This window comes from Rhinolophus ferrumequinum, chromosome 4 (genome assembly GCF_004115265.2).
Source record: "Rhinolophus ferrumequinum isolate MPI-CBG mRhiFer1 chromosome 4, mRhiFer1_v1.p, whole genome shotgun sequence".
NCBI lineage: Eukaryota > Metazoa > Chordata > Mammalia > Chiroptera > Rhinolophidae > Rhinolophus > Rhinolophus ferrumequinum.
This window is the reverse complement of record NC_046287.1, coordinates 8,836,098-8,852,470: the sequence shown is the minus strand read 5'-3', so window position 1 is coordinate 8,852,470 and position 16,373 is coordinate 8,836,098. Positions and strand designations below refer to the sequence as shown.

General features: G+C 37.6%; 1 protein-coding gene across 4 annotated transcripts in view; it reads right to left on the bottom strand.

The window, feature by feature from the left end:
* MTRF1 (mitochondrial translation release factor 1) overlaps positions 1-5,517 on the bottom strand; it is a 30,062-nt gene extending 24,545 nt beyond the window's left edge. For 3 of the 4 annotated variants that reach the window (XM_033104308.1, XM_033104305.1, XM_033104307.1), the window contains exons 1-5: positions 5,166-5,517; positions 3,395-3,820; positions 2,122-2,213; positions 614-695; positions 308-415 (exon numbers count right to left, since the gene is read on the bottom strand). In XM_033104308.1, coding sequence (XP_032960199.1) covers positions 308-415; positions 614-695; positions 2,122-2,213; positions 3,395-3,812 — 700 coding nt within the window. In that variant the 5' untranslated portion in view covers positions 3,813-3,820; positions 5,166-5,517. The remainder of the gene's footprint in view (positions 1-307; positions 416-613; positions 696-2,121; positions 2,214-3,394; positions 3,821-5,165) is intronic. The other variant, XM_033104306.1, reaches the window with a different exon arrangement.
* Positions 5,518-16,373: the final 10,856 nt, after the last annotated feature.

Below are 16,373 nucleotides of genomic sequence, written 5' to 3'. Positions count from 1 at the left end.
TAGAGTAAAAACCTCAATATATCTTCACTTTGAACAACAGAGTAATGATTTTCAAGGCAAAATATACTCGTATACCTATCTTCCACAGGGAAATTTTCTCTCATTCAGATCTTCCTGTCTAAGAGGGTACCCCCCCTTTCTCTTCTCCCAGTTAAGAACTCTACTAAAGTAAGCCACTGTGATTGATGAGTCTATGTCACAGTATTTAGTAGATCAAATGTTTAAAAATAAGACATGGTTCTAATGAAGTTCAGAGAAAAAATAATTTTCAGCATCATCTATGGACAAAATCCTCAAATATCCCTACCATAATCAGCTGGTGTATAATTCAGAAGTTCAAATTTCCAGTGTTTATAGCTTGAATAATTCTGGTACATGTCAAATATTTCCCGAGTAAACTGTTGGCAGATATCACCTAAACAAAAATACAAAAAATATTCAGTCAGAACAAATTTCTAAGAGAACCATTCTTAGGTACAGGCCGCTTAGGAAGTGAGGAATCACGACTTCAAAAATGAAACACATTTCGCAGACTTTTAAAGTTATGGTGTGTCAAATCACAGTAAAATTTAGGTATTTTTTAGATTATTTACAATAAAATTATTTTACTGACCTCCAGTGGTTCTTCCAGAAGTCACCTCTAAAATAACATCATTTTTGTCATATTTCTCCTTTGGCACTAGACTCTGGAAAAGCTAAGCAAGTAAAAAAACATAAGCATTAGTGTGTATATGTTCTATGGTACATGTACGATTATAACTTGAACTTAGATAAAAGACCCCAAACTTAAAAAAAAAAACACTCAGTAATTAACAAAATCATATAGCATCCCAATGAGGTCCAGTCCTAAAATGCTTTAATAAGTAGACCTACTTAGACCTAAAATAAGTGATCAATTCATGCTAACAATGAAGTTACTTGTCAGGATATTCTCTACAATACTATCAGATTATCTTAATTTTCTAAAATGCAGAAGTTTAGATCAAAGTTCAGAGTGTTCCATTCAATTTTCTTTAGATTTTTCCTCTTATTAGTTCTGAACAGTAGTTTCTTTCATCTAATGAATTAAGTAAAGCTTTGAAAGTCTTAATTTCAAGAAAATGAGGACTTTTACATATGATTGAATATTTTCTGCTGCCATAAAGGACAGCGGACTCCAGGCCATGCTGTCTACCTGCCTTTTCAGTGTAGTCGCTCTGTTTATTGAGCATGCTGAGAACACCCCAGATAAGGCTCCGATAGTTTCTCAACTGTGACAAAAAAAAAAGAGCTTCCTAAAAAAGAAACCGACTTTCCTTGTAGGTAGAAGAGGGAAGCAATTTTATTTTCATTATGACTAAAAAGGCTTTCAAGTCAAATTATAAGTACTTATGAGTCATGATTCTCCATACTGTCAATTTCTGAAACACTCCATCTCTGCCAGAAATGATAGTCTATGGGAGAGAATATTAGACTAAGAGTCAGACATCTTACTTACAGCCTTTGATTAGCTGGTTAAATCAGTGACAAAAATAACTGACACCTCCACCTCGTCCCCCTCAACCCTCAGCAAGCCCCTCTACTGGGTTCCCAGAGTAGGGAAGACTGAAGGCAGGATGGCAAATGTGACAGAGGGGAACATAGTATGCAGCACTGTGATTTTCACTGTCTTGTCAACAAATCATCCATTGAGCTGGAGGAAGCTAAAGACTTGTGTTAATCAACTGTCACTATACCCTTGGATTCGCTCCATTCTATCGAGCATGCAAATTTTCAATCCTTAATTAACACAATCACTATAAACCACTCCCTCTTTCTAACACTTCAAACCCTTCATTCCCCACCTTAGGGAGCTAAATTTCTTTATCAGCATGTGTTTTCTTCATTGGCAAGTTAATAGATTCAACTTTAGAATATTGTTGCTGTGAAGTGGGGGGTGTTTTATGCTTTTATGTCACAATCTCTTCAATCTCATTCTGTAGCAAATTACAGCACTGGACTCGGCTTAATAATCACTTATCATAAGAGAAGACTTAATAAGCTGGTGCTTGGAAAGTACGTTGAGCACCAAAGAATAGTCTAGCACGACCAGGATTCCTTTATATTAACTCTACTAAGATTAGTTTACCTACTAAAACATACCTCACTGTATAACATATTGATTTTTTGAGCAATGGTTTGCCTCTCTTCCAATGCAAGTTCTTGTAACTGCTTTTCATCTTGTTTATTCAGACCTACAAACCAGCAACAGCAATAAGGTAAAAGTTTTTAAATACTTACAGAGAAACTCTTACATACTTAGCTACCTAATCTCTGCCTACTAAGTTTTATTTCAGTTGTGAAGGCAAAGCATTATACAAAAGAACAGAAGAATTAGAGAATGTCAATTAACAAGTATTTAAGTATGTTAAAAACATTCAGTGTGAAAATAAGTATGATCTTGCCCCAAAGAGCTTGTGATTTGAATGTCTATAAGTAATTATAGAAATCAGTGATTAATCAAACATGTTTAAAAATGGACTGGCTAACTAAATACAAACCCAGATAAGATAAGTTTTGGAGTAAACGGGGTGGCCACTTCTCGTCTAATGGTGGCAGCCATCATTCAGAACACTGAGTAATCTAACATGGCTAGATCCTCCATTTTGGTAGAGAAAATATAACTAGTATCACTATTATTATAGAATAGTAGAATTGTAAACCTAGAAGAGACTTTAGAAACAATCTAATCCAATCTAATTACACATGATACAACCAAGGCTGAAAGAAGTTATGTTGATTTAACTTAGCATTCAATAAGCTCCTATTATGTGCAAGTAACTTCCCCAAAACTAATTAATTACAAATTTGAGTGGCATTATGCAAAAGAGTAAAAAATAATTCTCATTAAACGTAGGTGAGATATTTGTGGTGCTACCAATAGAAGGCTGGAAACTGTAAGGCTTTGGACATGCAGACATCACAGGTATAACTATGAATGGCCTTGACATTGCTTAACATCTCTTAGGCTTAATTAAGCAGAATGGAACACAGAAGAAAGTTTAAAAACTAAAAACCAACAGCAAAATCTGGATAAATGTTGAATCCCAGGTTAGTTTATTATGCCTAACTCTCAGCTTCTGCATATTTTGAAAAATTTTCTAAGAGAAAAAGTATTAAGGAAATAGCAATATGAAGAAATACTAAAATTAAACACCTCTCACATCATACACAAATTTAACTCAAATGGATGAAAGACCTAAATTTTTCTTTTATGATCTTAAGAAGTCTTTTTTCTTTCTCCAGTTTTTATCCCCCCATGTTCCTATCCTTTCCAGGTGTACAGCTCATCACTTGTAGGCTTTTTAAAAGACTGAGTTCAATAAATCTTTAACTTAGAAAATCAATCTTGTACACACATATATTTTTTACCCACTTTTACACATTGATTCTAATTCTTCAATTGCTTGTTCGGCCTCCTGAATTTCTTCGTAAATGGTGACAAGTGGTGCCAACTCAGCATGCCTTCGATTCAAGGACCTTTGGTCCCCTTGATTCACAGAGATATGCTGCAAACACCGATCAAGTGTTTGGTACTCCTTATTCAGGTCCTGCATATATTTCTGCAGTGCTTTATGCTTCCAGAGCATGCTGATCTCTTGATGATAGTATCTCCTGGACCAATTCTTATTTAACAGACGATGGAGAATGTGATTCCTGTTTTGTCTAAAAACCCCCAGACTTGTATTAAGATGCGTTTGTGCGAATTGAAGAGAAAAGGGGGGGGTGTGGCACTGGTGGTGACCATGAAGAGATGGATGTCTAACAAGCCAAACACAGAGGTGACGACTCATCTCAGCATCTGAAATATAATAAACACAATCTGAAAAAAAAGTCAACTCTACACATATAATAAAAATGCAAGGAACCTCAAGAAATCTTGCTCAGTTCACTGCCTCAGCCAGCTCTAAACACAGTCCCCAAATTTCATAACCCTCAAAAAGAAAATAATTCTTCAAACCTCTGAAAAGAATGTATTAAAATAAATGAAGATAGCACTGTTTTCTACCCACTCAACATATATAATTAACTAAGGCAAATGAATAGGAGTGTAACCAATAAATATGTCAATAGAATGTGTTAAATCAGCTATTTTCTAGAAAGTACCCAGAATCTAGAATTGGGTGTGTGAACAAGTACTTGAAAGGTATAAAATAATCCTGCAAACTTTAGGTGGTTCACATAGACTTGCATAGTTTGAAGGAAATAGTAACAATTTTCTTGTCTAATTCTTTAATTTTAGGTTAGGTTAAATTGGCTTTGTACTATGATTACTTGTTCTGCCTTGTAACAGAAATAATCAAGAGCTAACAAAAGTACACAATGGTTTTATTAAGAAAGGGAAAAGATAAAGCGTTCTAAGAAAAACACTTTGGCCCTAAAATCTTGAGGTTCAAAGTTGAAACCAGGGTCAAAATTTAACAAAATAAAGCTTACTGTCTCCAGTGTTCCTACTATGAGAGATGTACTCATATTAGCTCACTTGATCATTATAACTTTACTAACGTATAGATCATTATCTCTTAGGAAATAAAATATTCAGTATAGCCTCTAAAATATGCAGTTTGCAGGGTCCTAGTAATGAACTTTCATATGCTGAATCACATTGGCAAAAGGGCTGTGGAAGAATGCACCACTGCCCAGCAGCCACAAATGCTACAGTCCTCCAGCAGAAGTTTCTGTGTGTCATTACATCTAGGCTCAAGCACATCAGAGGAGGTGTGTCCATCTGAAAACGGACAGAATAAAAGGATGGCAAACATTTTTGTTAGAACACTTCTGGCTAAAATTTCCATTTTAGGTACAGTAGTAGAATGAGTAACTCTCAAGGTCATGAACCTCAATGTTAAGTGGGGGAAAAACCTAAGACGTTTACTCTCTAGGATTATCTATGCCTGAGAACAGCACGTCTTCTCCATCACCCATCACAGTAACAGGGTTACTCTGATCCTCTAGGAACAATTCTCAGCGCCAGCATGTCAGAAGTGACACTAAAACCGGGAGAGAGCAGCATGTCTAAGCCAGGCTGTGTAACTCAGTATATGGAGTGACCCCATAAGGAGGGAACATGGAGAAAAAAAGAAAAAAGAGCTGGGGAAACAGAAAAGACTTTTTAAAATTATAAAAGAGAAATGAATTATTAGTACCCAAAATAAAGAAGAAAGGACGTAAGCTTCCCTTACTGAGGTCGGAACCTTCTGTAACCCGCTACACTTCATCCCGACAGACACCGAATCACTTTCACTTCCTGGGTCACTTCTTCCGGGTTAATACTTGATTCTCAGCCCCACCTCCGTTTTGACACGTCCAGACGAGTATTCTTTGGGCATGTATAACAATGAGGTAACAGAGGAAACAAAAGAGAAAAATGACAGCGAGAAAGGAAAAAAAAATGACAAGGCGAGAAAAATTCCCATGAGAGGACCAAGCAGCGTTATTTATCTCCAGCCGGAGCCCAGTGCGTGAGTTCCGATGCGAAGGGCGTCAGAGTGGGGCTGGCAGGGGCTCCAGATGGTTGGCTGGGAGTATAGAGCGAACTACAACTCCCAGGAGTTCCCACCCAGGAATCCTGGGAGTTGTAGTTTATCTCCGGACAGGCGCTTCGCTTTCGCTACCCGGCCAACGGTGGAGTTTTGGTTTTCACACTTTCAGGCAAATCCTGGAGAGAGATTCTCTACAGTTTCGATTAAGAGATCAAGATTATATATGGAGCCACTAAAGCAGTGATTCCTTAGTTTTTTTTATGAGGACCTCCTTTTCATCATTCAAAAATGTAGGGTATTTTTGCATGTTAATAGCTGTACTTTCGGCTTCCATTGCCTAAGAAAATACCAAATGACTAAATGAGACTATAAATTTGTATTTTTAAAAATCATAATTAGATTCAAAAGATAGACTATATGTCTACAAATTAGTGATTTTATAAGATGTTGCATGCACTTACAGAATTTAATAGCTCAACTTAGGTTCATAGCTTGTAAACCACTAATTAAATAGAGAATGAAAAAAAAAACACATAATAATTCCAGGGAAATGCAAGCGTATTGCCTTACTTTGAATATTCCAGTGGGATACAGTCCTTAGCAACCACATTTACAAGTCATTTGACCTTTATGCCTCAATATTTCTTCCTGAAAAGCAAAGGCAAAAATAATACTATATTATCAACTTCACAGGATATTTTCTTAGGTTATGATTGTATACATAGAAAGTATTAGCCATAAATGTAAATATCTAATAATTTATTACCTACTTCAAAGTACTTCTACCTGCTACATATTAGATACTATTCTACATAGTTTAAACCTGTAAATTCATTTCATCCTTACAACAACCCTAGAATATCCATTTTGCAGAAGAGAAAACTAAGGCACAGAGAGCTTAAGTAACTTGTTCAAGGTAAAAGAACTAGTAAGTGATGAAGCTGAGATTCAATCAAGGCAATCTGTCTCAATGATCCGTGGCTCCACTCATACTGCCTCCCTCCTCACAAAAAGAAAAAAGAAAAAAAGAAAACACTCAATGATTCGTAAATATTGTATGTGCTCCTCACTGTTCTAGATATGAGAATTTAGCAATGAATAGAAGAGACAAAAATCTTTGCCCACATGGAGCTCATATTCCAGCAGGAAACAAATTCCAAAGAACCATACAAGTCATTCTCCTAAATTACCTAACAAAACTGTCTATTTCTGTCTAAAACTGTCTATTTTGATTTGTGTGTGTAGATACATAAAGTATTATATATAAAGCTTTATTCTCCTTAAATAATAAGCCTTACTGCTATGGACTGAATTGTGTCCCACTCTCCTGCCCCCCAAATTCAATATGTTGAAGCTAACCCTCAATGTGCTACTGGAGATAGGGTCTTTAAGGAGGTGATGAAGGTTAAATGAGGTCAGAAAGGTGGAGCCCTGATCTGATAGGATAGCGCCCTTATAAGAGGAGACACCAGGGCGGCCAGATGGCTCAGTTGATTGGAGCGCGAGCTCTTAGGGGGTTGCTGTTTAAATTCCCACATGGGCCAGTGAGCTGTGCCCATCACAACTAACTTGAACACAACTAGATGGAAGACAACCAGCTGCCGCCGCTCAGTGGGGGGGGGGGGGCGGCCTGGTGGGCTGAGCCCCCTGCAACTAAAGATAGAAAATGGCGACTGGACTTGGAGCTGAGCTGCGCCCTCCACAACCAGATTGAAGGACAACAACTTGACTTGGAGCTGATGGGCCCTAGAAAAACACACTGTTCCCCAACATTCCCCAATAAAAAATTTAAAAAAAAAAGGAGAGACACGAAAGAGCTTTTGAGGTCTCTCTCTTTCCCCTTTATGCCTCCTCAAGCACAAACAGGTCATGAGAGCACACAGTAAGATAGCAGCCGCCTACAAGCCAAGAGAAGAGGTTTCAGAATGAAACATACCTTGCCAGCATGTTGTTTTTGTACTTTCCAAACTCCAAAACTGTGAGAAATAAATTTCTGTTGTTTAAGTCACTCAGTCTGTGGAAGCCAAACAGACTAAGACACATATTTTAAATATGTAAAAATTTATTGAGATATACATGAAACTTTATGCACTTTATGTATATTATTCCTCAATTTAAAAAAACACCCAAAAGACATTTATGCTTGGTACTATTAGGTTGGTGAAAAAGTAATTGCGTTTTTGCAATTATTTTAACCTTTTGAACTGCAGTTGTTTTTGCACCAACCTAATACAAATACTGCTGCTTCCTTCATGTTTTTTAAGGATGAAAATAATGAGGGGTATTTATATTTATTAATATTCAAAGATGCCCACAATATATTAAGCGAAAGAGGATGTTAAAAAACTAGCAAACTATTCCATTTTAAAAACGATGTGATTCACATATATTTAAAAGTCTGGTGGGATTGCAAATAATTTTTATTTTCCTCTTTATAGTATTAGGGATTTCTAATGCTGTGGTGAGTATTATTATACACAAGAAAGCTAGAAAAGAAAGACATTTTTAAATATTTGATTGAAAAAGATTTATGGAAGTTACTATTATTGAATCATTTTATGAAGTTGAATACCTTCTACTTCCAAAGAGTCTGATATAGTATAGGATAAAAATTTGAAGAAATAGTAATAAAAAATGTTGATTTAATGAAAAAAGATAGCTTTTTGATTAAGTTAGAAACAAGAGTTACCATGTCTGAAATATTTCTCACAATAAAGTCGACTATAGTTTCTTTGTTGAATGAATTTGTAATGGGCATCAACAATTACGTGTCCCTCTAAGAAACTAAATGACCTGTGTCCCTTCCTCGAACTTGAAGCAAGCTGAAACAACAAAATAGGTGGAGCCATGTTTCAGATTCATTTAGAACAAACTTAGCCCCAAACCCTAAGGGGTAGAGAATGGAGATTTTCACAGATTTTCACTCTCAGGGAGCTGTGGATTGTTTTAAAGATTCTGAGGACACTCTATGTCTACAGTACGAAGAGCGGTTGATTTATGTCCCTCTGCAGGGATTCCACATCAATAGTGTCCACTTAGGTCTTTTCCTGAGAGAAGCAGAGCACCTGGATCTCCTCGGCCCTGGATGTTCTTTGGGGAGCCAGACCACAGTGCATGTAGACCCTGTTCCAGGCTAAGTTGAAACCCTGGGTCCTATTTGGGAACCCCAGCATGTAAGGCATACACACTATAGCCCCTAGCACACTACGAAGATGCACTTAGCTTTCTGGTTCCCTGGAGTTTAGGCTCTTGACACATCACACAATGTGAAGATTGGGATTTTAATCGGGTATATTTTACTGTAGAAAAAGTGCCATTAGGAATTATTTAGCAATTTAATACAAAACTCAAGCTCTCACTAAGGTGGAAAGGAAATAGCAAAACAAATGATTATTCTACTTGTATTCGTATAAGTTACTTGCCCTAAGAGAAACAGAATACAAAGAATGAAAAGGCAGCATTTATTAGTATATATTCATACTGGTTCTCAAATATTTCTTAGCTTGAAAACCTGCTACAAACCTTTCATGCGCCACCTGCTGGTATTATTGAAATTACATCAATCAAATAATTTTCAGTCGTAGACGTTTGAGGCCCTGAAAGGTCAACCTACTATCTTCCTTTTACTCTTAAAAAAAAGAGAGGGAAAAAAAGCTAAGAGTTCACAGGCTAATTCTGGGAAATACATTTTACTCCCCTAAACTAGTATCAGCCAAAGTTAAAGTCAACTTTCTTAATAAGATCACTTCATGTTGTCTCTTACAACTTCATCTATCATCCTAAATTTCTCTTCCATATAGCATCATAAATATTTTTCTTAAATCGTTTACTTTCATTTTAAATTGTACATTTTCAAATCTCCATTTCAATAAATTTCATTTTCTCATCTTTTTCTCTTTCAAATACCCTTTATAAGAAGTTTTCAAATACCCTTTATAAGCATTAAAGTGTTTTTCAACTTAAATCCGAAGTGGTCTACAGTCTCTCTGTGTGTGTGTGTGTGTGTGTGTGTGTGTGTGTGTGTGTGTGTGTGTGTGTGTGTGTATACATATATATATCTTTAATTTTTCCCCCTTTTTGTTATGAAAATTTTCAAACATTCAAAAATAGAACTGTAATGAACCCCCACGGACCCATCATGGATTCTCAACAGTTATCAACTCAGTGTTTCACCTGTCTTTCTCCCTCCCCCTACTCATTGTATTATTTTGAAGCAAATATGAAACATCATTTTTCCACCTATAAATATTTCACTATGTAGCTCCAGAAGTGAAGACTTTTAAAATATATAATTAACCTTAAAAATTAAAAATTGCTTCTTAATATTATCAACTATCTAGTCAGTGTTCAAATTTCCCTAATTGTGTCACCTTTTTTTTTTCCTTTTTTATCTTTTTAGACAGTTTGCTTGTTCATATCAGGGTTCAGATAAGCTCCATACATTGCAATTCGTGGCTCTAGTTTTGGCTTGTTTTAATCTATAGGTTCACCCCCCTTTTTTGTTTTGTTTTTTCTTCTTTCTAGTATGTTTGTGGAAGAAGCTGGATCTTTGGCCTTGAGGAATTTCACACAGTCTAGATTGCTACAGACTTGTGTCTTTTCTGCTTCTTTCCCCCTGTATTTCCTATAAACAGGTCTGGAAGCTTGATCAGATGCAGATTTAATTTTTTGGGCAAAACTATTTCATAGGTGGGTTAGCTTCTTCCAATGGAAGATGCAAAATATTTAGCTGTGTCTTTTAAAAACTATGCTAGAAGCTCACTAGTGCCTCGATCCATTATTTCATTAGAGGTTTCAAAATGGTGATATTTTATCGTTCTATCTTCATTTATTAGCTGGAACTGCTATAAAGAGAAACGTTCCCTCCTCGACGGTTTGTTGCCCTTGCTTTGAAATTTTTAAAAGGAAAAAAAATTGAAATTTTGAGAAAGAGGAGAGGTGATCAAGTTCAAAAGCTTGTTTTCTGAACAATTTCCAGGATTTCCAAATTCTATTTCAATCTTATTTATTTTTAGATTTTTTAAATTAAAATATAGCTAATGTGCCATATTATGTTAGTCTCATGTGTACACAATAGTTATTCAACATTTCTATACCTAAAGAAATAATCACCATGATAAGTCCAGCAACCATCTGACACTGTACCACACGATCCCAATGTTATTGACTATATTCCCTATGCTGGACATTACATCCTCTTATCTTTTTTCTTTTGACTGTAATAATACAGAAATTTTCTGCAATTTCCAAATCCAAAAAGTTCTAAAAAACCTTATTTTTCAATTAACAAATTAAAAAATATTTTTGAAAACTGGAGGTGTTTTTGGTAACTTATTTGATGGCAAAACTGACCCAATGCAAACCGATTTGGCAGACACACCTGACTGGGTCTGTACTGTTGGCTTTGAAGATGGAAGAAATGGCCATGAGTGTAAGCAGCCTAGGAGGGTAAGCAGCCTTGAGAAGTTGGCAAAGGCAAGAAAATTAATTCCATTTTAGATCCTCTAAAAGGAACACAGTCCTGTAGACACATTTTAGACTTCTGACCTCCAGAACTGTAAGATAATAAATGTGTGTTGTTTTAAACCACTACATTTGTGGCATTTGTTACAGTCGCAATAGGAAATTAATAAAGATTTCCTTGGCAGGTATGCAGAAAATGACTTGCTGCCCAAGGATGCATGGAAGATAATTAGTCATGCTGCGGGAGGCGGTTGCCATAGTGGCTAAATGCATGAGCTTTGGTAAGAGGGCCCTTACTTCTTAGTTTTGTAATTTGGTGCAAATTTACTCTTTTAAAAAACAATAAAAACAAAACAAAAATAACAACAAAAAACAATGGGAAAAAAAGAATAAACTTCAGTTCTCATTTGTAAAAGGGAGATAATGGTATTTTTCTCATCGGGTTTTCATGAGGATTAAATAAGAAATAACACATTATGTACAGGGTAAGTGCTCAATAACAGTTATCATTTAATGACAGTGACTGAGGAGGGAAGAGAGAATAAAGAAGAAACGAGTTAAGTCTCTAAAGAAGGAGAAATGTATTCCCTCCGAAGCACAGATGGAGGAACTCATTCTGCACAGGGCAGAAGGCACTGTTTTTTGCCTTGAGGGGAAGGAAGAAGAAAAATGGTGTGTGCAGATGGGTGCCCAACAAACGTGGGTGGAATAACTGACTAGATAAGGACAAATGGGGTGACCCAGAAACTGGCAAGTGAGATGCAGGTGAAGAATAGGTGTACTGAGAGTAGAAGAGGAGTAACTTAGCTTAGATCCCCTGCATCTTGGAGAATAGCACTTATTAAGGAATCAACAAGTGTTTGTTGAAAGAATGATAGAAGACTGTCATCAGAACATGGATTGTACCCCAAGGAGTCTGATTGAAGTCATTATTGTCAGAAATTACAGGTGTACACAGAACAACCCTAGGACAACAGCAGCTCTTAGCCTCATGCTGGAGGCAGAATGCTGATATCTCGATGCGTGGCAAAAAGACCGCTCTCAATGTGACCCTGACAGCCTACCAGTCCCACAAGCTGGGATCTCATTTCCAATAACAGATATATTATGCCTGCTGTGACAAGTTTCCTTGAAGTTAAAAGAGTATTGACCAATCTCATTTAAAAAATAATTAGAAAAATAAGATAGATTGGGGAATTTATGATTTAAGAGGTGGAACAGGTCTTGCTGATTCAAAATCTGGCCTTGGAGTGGGTAGTTAAAACAGAGTAGAGGACGAAGGTCTTTGGAGATGAAACCAGGAAACTGTAAAGCTAGGGATTTTTTTAAAGAAATAGACCGTATATATTTTAAAGCAGTTTTAGGTTCACAGAAAAATTAAGTGGAGGGTACAGTATTTCCCATGTGGAAACCCCCTACCCTCACATATGCACAACCTCTGCCGTATCCCCCACCAGAGCAGTTACAACTGATGAACCCACAGTGACACATCATTATCGCCCAAAGTCCATCGTTTACATGAGGGTTCACCCTTGGTATTGTGCACCCCCTAAGTTTGGACAAATGTATAGTGGCATCATGTATCCGCCAAAAATCCTCTCTACTCTGCCTATTCATCCCTCCCTCCTCCAACCCCTGGCAACCATTGATCCTTTTACTGTCTCCATGGTTTGTCTTTTCTAGAATGTCATATAATTGGAATCGTACAGTATGTAGCCTTTTCAGATTGGCTGCTTTCACTTAGTCATATGAACTTAAGCTTCTACCATGTCTTTTCATGGCTTGATAACTCATTTCTTTTTAGTATTGAATAATTTTCCATTGTCTGGATGTACCATAGTTTATTTATCCAAGGCTAGGGTTTTGAACCACCCACATAGATACTGGAATCATAGTAGACGGATACTAGGAGTGAAGTTGGAAGGATGACTATTGTCACTTGGCAAAGAACAAATGAAGGATAGTGACCAAGAGGAAAAGGAGAAGAGAATGATAGAGTTGGTGGGTATAGACTCAAAATAAATTTCCTTTTCCTTAAATGAAGGTGAAGTATTATGATTTGGAGGGGGCAGTGGGATGAGGATAAATGCTGATTCTCCGCCCCCAACCACCCCCAACTCCTATGATAGTAAGGAAAGGAAGACACAAAATAAGATACAATGTCCTTAGTTAGGGTTGGATATTATCAATTAAGGCGAGGAAGCAGAGAGTGCTCAGTGAAGGGGTTGAAGATACAGCTGAGTGGGAAGGTGTGGCACAGACAACAGCAGCAGGAGGAGGAATTTGGAGAGAAAGCGGGAGACAACCAACCAAACAAACAAAAATAAACAGGAGTGAGATGAATGAAGGGGTGTGAATTTGACAATGGCTTTGACAGATTCTTGTGTCAAGATGTTTCTGAGCTGACCCAGAGACTTCAAATGGTGTCAATGCTTGACCACATTCTCTATTTGTGGTCCCATGGGCAATTTGTAGCTTTTGCCTAGGGTTCCAAATTGAATCTTGCTGATAATGGTTTTTGTTTGTTTTATTGTGGCTGTGGATGAAAAAAGAAAGGGGTTCTATGTAAAGGACCCTCACAAGGTGATCTGGTCATAAATTCCTAACTGGGCAGGTCCTGGTAGTCCTGCCCTAGGCCTATAACTTTTGTAGTAAAAGGTTTTAAGCCAGCCCTGTCCATTGTTTCTGTGTATCTAGGTTAAAACACCTTTGAAATACCAAAAGTAATACCCCTCGAAAGGGGTATTAACCCCCAAAACAGCACATAATCTTGTTAACTATCCCGTAATCCAACCCCTGCCTTGCTTTCTCCCCCTTCCATGTAATCTTCCTTAAATTCCCTTTTTAATTTCAAAGGCACAAAAGAAGCTGCAAAATTGTTAGTCTTCGGAGCATTTGAGATCTTCCTCCCTGGCATTTCAGTTTGGCTCAACTAAACTCTTATAAAAATTCTCTACAGGTTTGAACGTTTATGTCGACAGTGCCTTATTACCTAATTCAGCCTTAGAGGTATGGTGGTGTGTTTAAATCTGGATTAGGATGAAATGCCCTGAAGCAGTGGTTCTCAACTCTAGTTGCACATCACAATCATCTGGGGAAATTTTAGAAGCTCAGTCTTCACCCTGCCCAATTGAATCAGAATTTACAGAAGTAGGACTCAGGCGTCAGTAGTTTTCAAGTTCTTTAAGTGATACAAATGTGCAGCCAAGATTGAGAAACACTGCTTTTGAACAATTTACATTTTATAAAATGTAAAACAGAATAAGACAAAGGCACAAGAGGACAAAGTGCTATGTAAATTCACAGAAAAGAGAAATGTGGGAGATTTGAAAAGATTTTATGAAGGTCATGCCATTTGAGATGAAGGACTTAAAAAGATTAAAATTAGGGTAAGGGGAGAATAATCTCTGATAAAACTATCAGGTTGAACAAAAGTATGGAGTTTAGAAAATACTGGACCTCATACAGTCACTGGTTCCAGTGCCACTTAAGGTAATGAATTATAGGAGTAAAGTGAAAGAAGAATCCGAGAATATACTTGTTACCAGAGAGTGGGCTGTTCGCGGTGCATTGTCCAGGTTTTGGCATCTCGAGCAAAGAATTGAACGAGATACCGGGGTAAAGTAGTGAAAAAGCAGTTTATTAGAAGAAAAGGTGTGCTTCAAAGAAATAGAAGCGGACCCGAGCAGCAGAGAGTGGCTCAAGGGCTCATTATTAAAAGAAAAAGTACACTCCAAAGGGTTTGGAGTGGGCCCCTGAGCAAAAGCAAGGCTCAAAAGGCTCAAAGGGCTCAGACCGGCCAGGACTTGGAGTTTTTATCCTTTTTTTTCCTAGAATGGGCTGTTCCTTTCCGGGTGTTGGACCACTTGATTGACACCTGTGGTTGACAAGAGGCTATTATCTCATCATTTCAGACTTCGCATGTTCCTTCCCAGAATTCAGTCTGTTATAATAATATTAATAAACTTCCAGGCATATGTATGATATTATAATGATGGTATAATGAGGCCCAGGTGAAATGAAGGTAGTTGTGGCCTTTACTACACAGGTGCAAATAACTGGTCTAACCTAGTTGGGTATTTTGTACCCATTTGTTCCTCACAGGGATAGATAATTACAATGAAAAGGGAAGTTTTGGGCAGAGAGGGGAGGTCTTTTGGGGAGCTGCGTTCTGTGGATTATGTAGGAAGGCAGGGGTCGGATGCCTATCTCTAACTGCCTGCCTTGTTTTCCCCTTGAGACGTGATCCCCATAAAATTTCTATGAGAAGTTGAGGGACAGAAGGTCTTTTCTTCCGTATCTGCTTCCTGCTAGACAGGGGCATAGAGCTGTCCCCACCTATTGGGGGATTCATGGAACTCTCGCCTTATCTGATCTCACATGAGAGGAAGGGGTCTCGAGATCTGCCTGGAAGACCATGTTGGCTTCTTTGGTTGTGACTGGCAACCTTGCTGGGGCATCCTCTGCATCCCCAAAGCCCCTGAATGAGGAAAAATAGATTTTAATTAATCCATTCAACCAGCCATTCAGTTGTTGTTAATTGTCCAGGAGTCAGGCCCAGAATGGGTAGGAGAGAACACTAGGCTTCAATGATTACAATCAACAAGTATGAATCACAAGTTTTAGGGCAATTATCTAAAGCAGAAGCAAGAGATTTCTATGATTCAGGTTAAAAACAATCTATTACTTATGATTAAAAAACTAATGGAGTTAAAACACTAAAGAAAGAAAACTTAGAATTTCTGTAGTGAGAAGCCCTTTCATTTGGCCCGTATCATACTGAGTTCTAGACAAAGGGGGCCATTGAAAGTTTTGATACACTGAGAAACCCATTTAGAGTTTTAGAAAAGACACATCTAGAAGCAATGTGCAAAATGAAACCCAGAGAGCCTGAAAATAGAGGGACCAGTTATGCGGTTTTGCAATATTTAGTTTTAGGGTGGAATGGGAGTGGAAAGCAGGGGAGACAGGGAGAAATGTGATGGATCTAGACCAGGGGTGTCCAAACTTCTTTCAACGTTTTTCACCAAGGGCCATATGCGGTAAAATACACACACAGCCGGGCCACTCACTCGAGGTGAAGTACGTATTGCCTCACCTGGTTTATTTAAGTAAACTAAATATATTTTTGGAATTTGCTGCGGGCCAATTAACAATGGATTGCGGACTGCAGTTGGCCCGCGGGCCGCAGTTTGGACACCCCTGATCTAGACACTAAAGGACGAGGAAACCAGGATGTGGGGGATAACAAAGAGAAGTCAAAGTTGATGAGAACATTTTAACTACAAGTATGGTGTCATTCACAAAATAGAGAAGTCAGGACTTGGATGGTTCAATGGGAAGATGGCAAGTTTTATTTTCACTGTTCAAGTAGAAAAACTTTAAAGAGATCTAGTTGGAGATATTTAA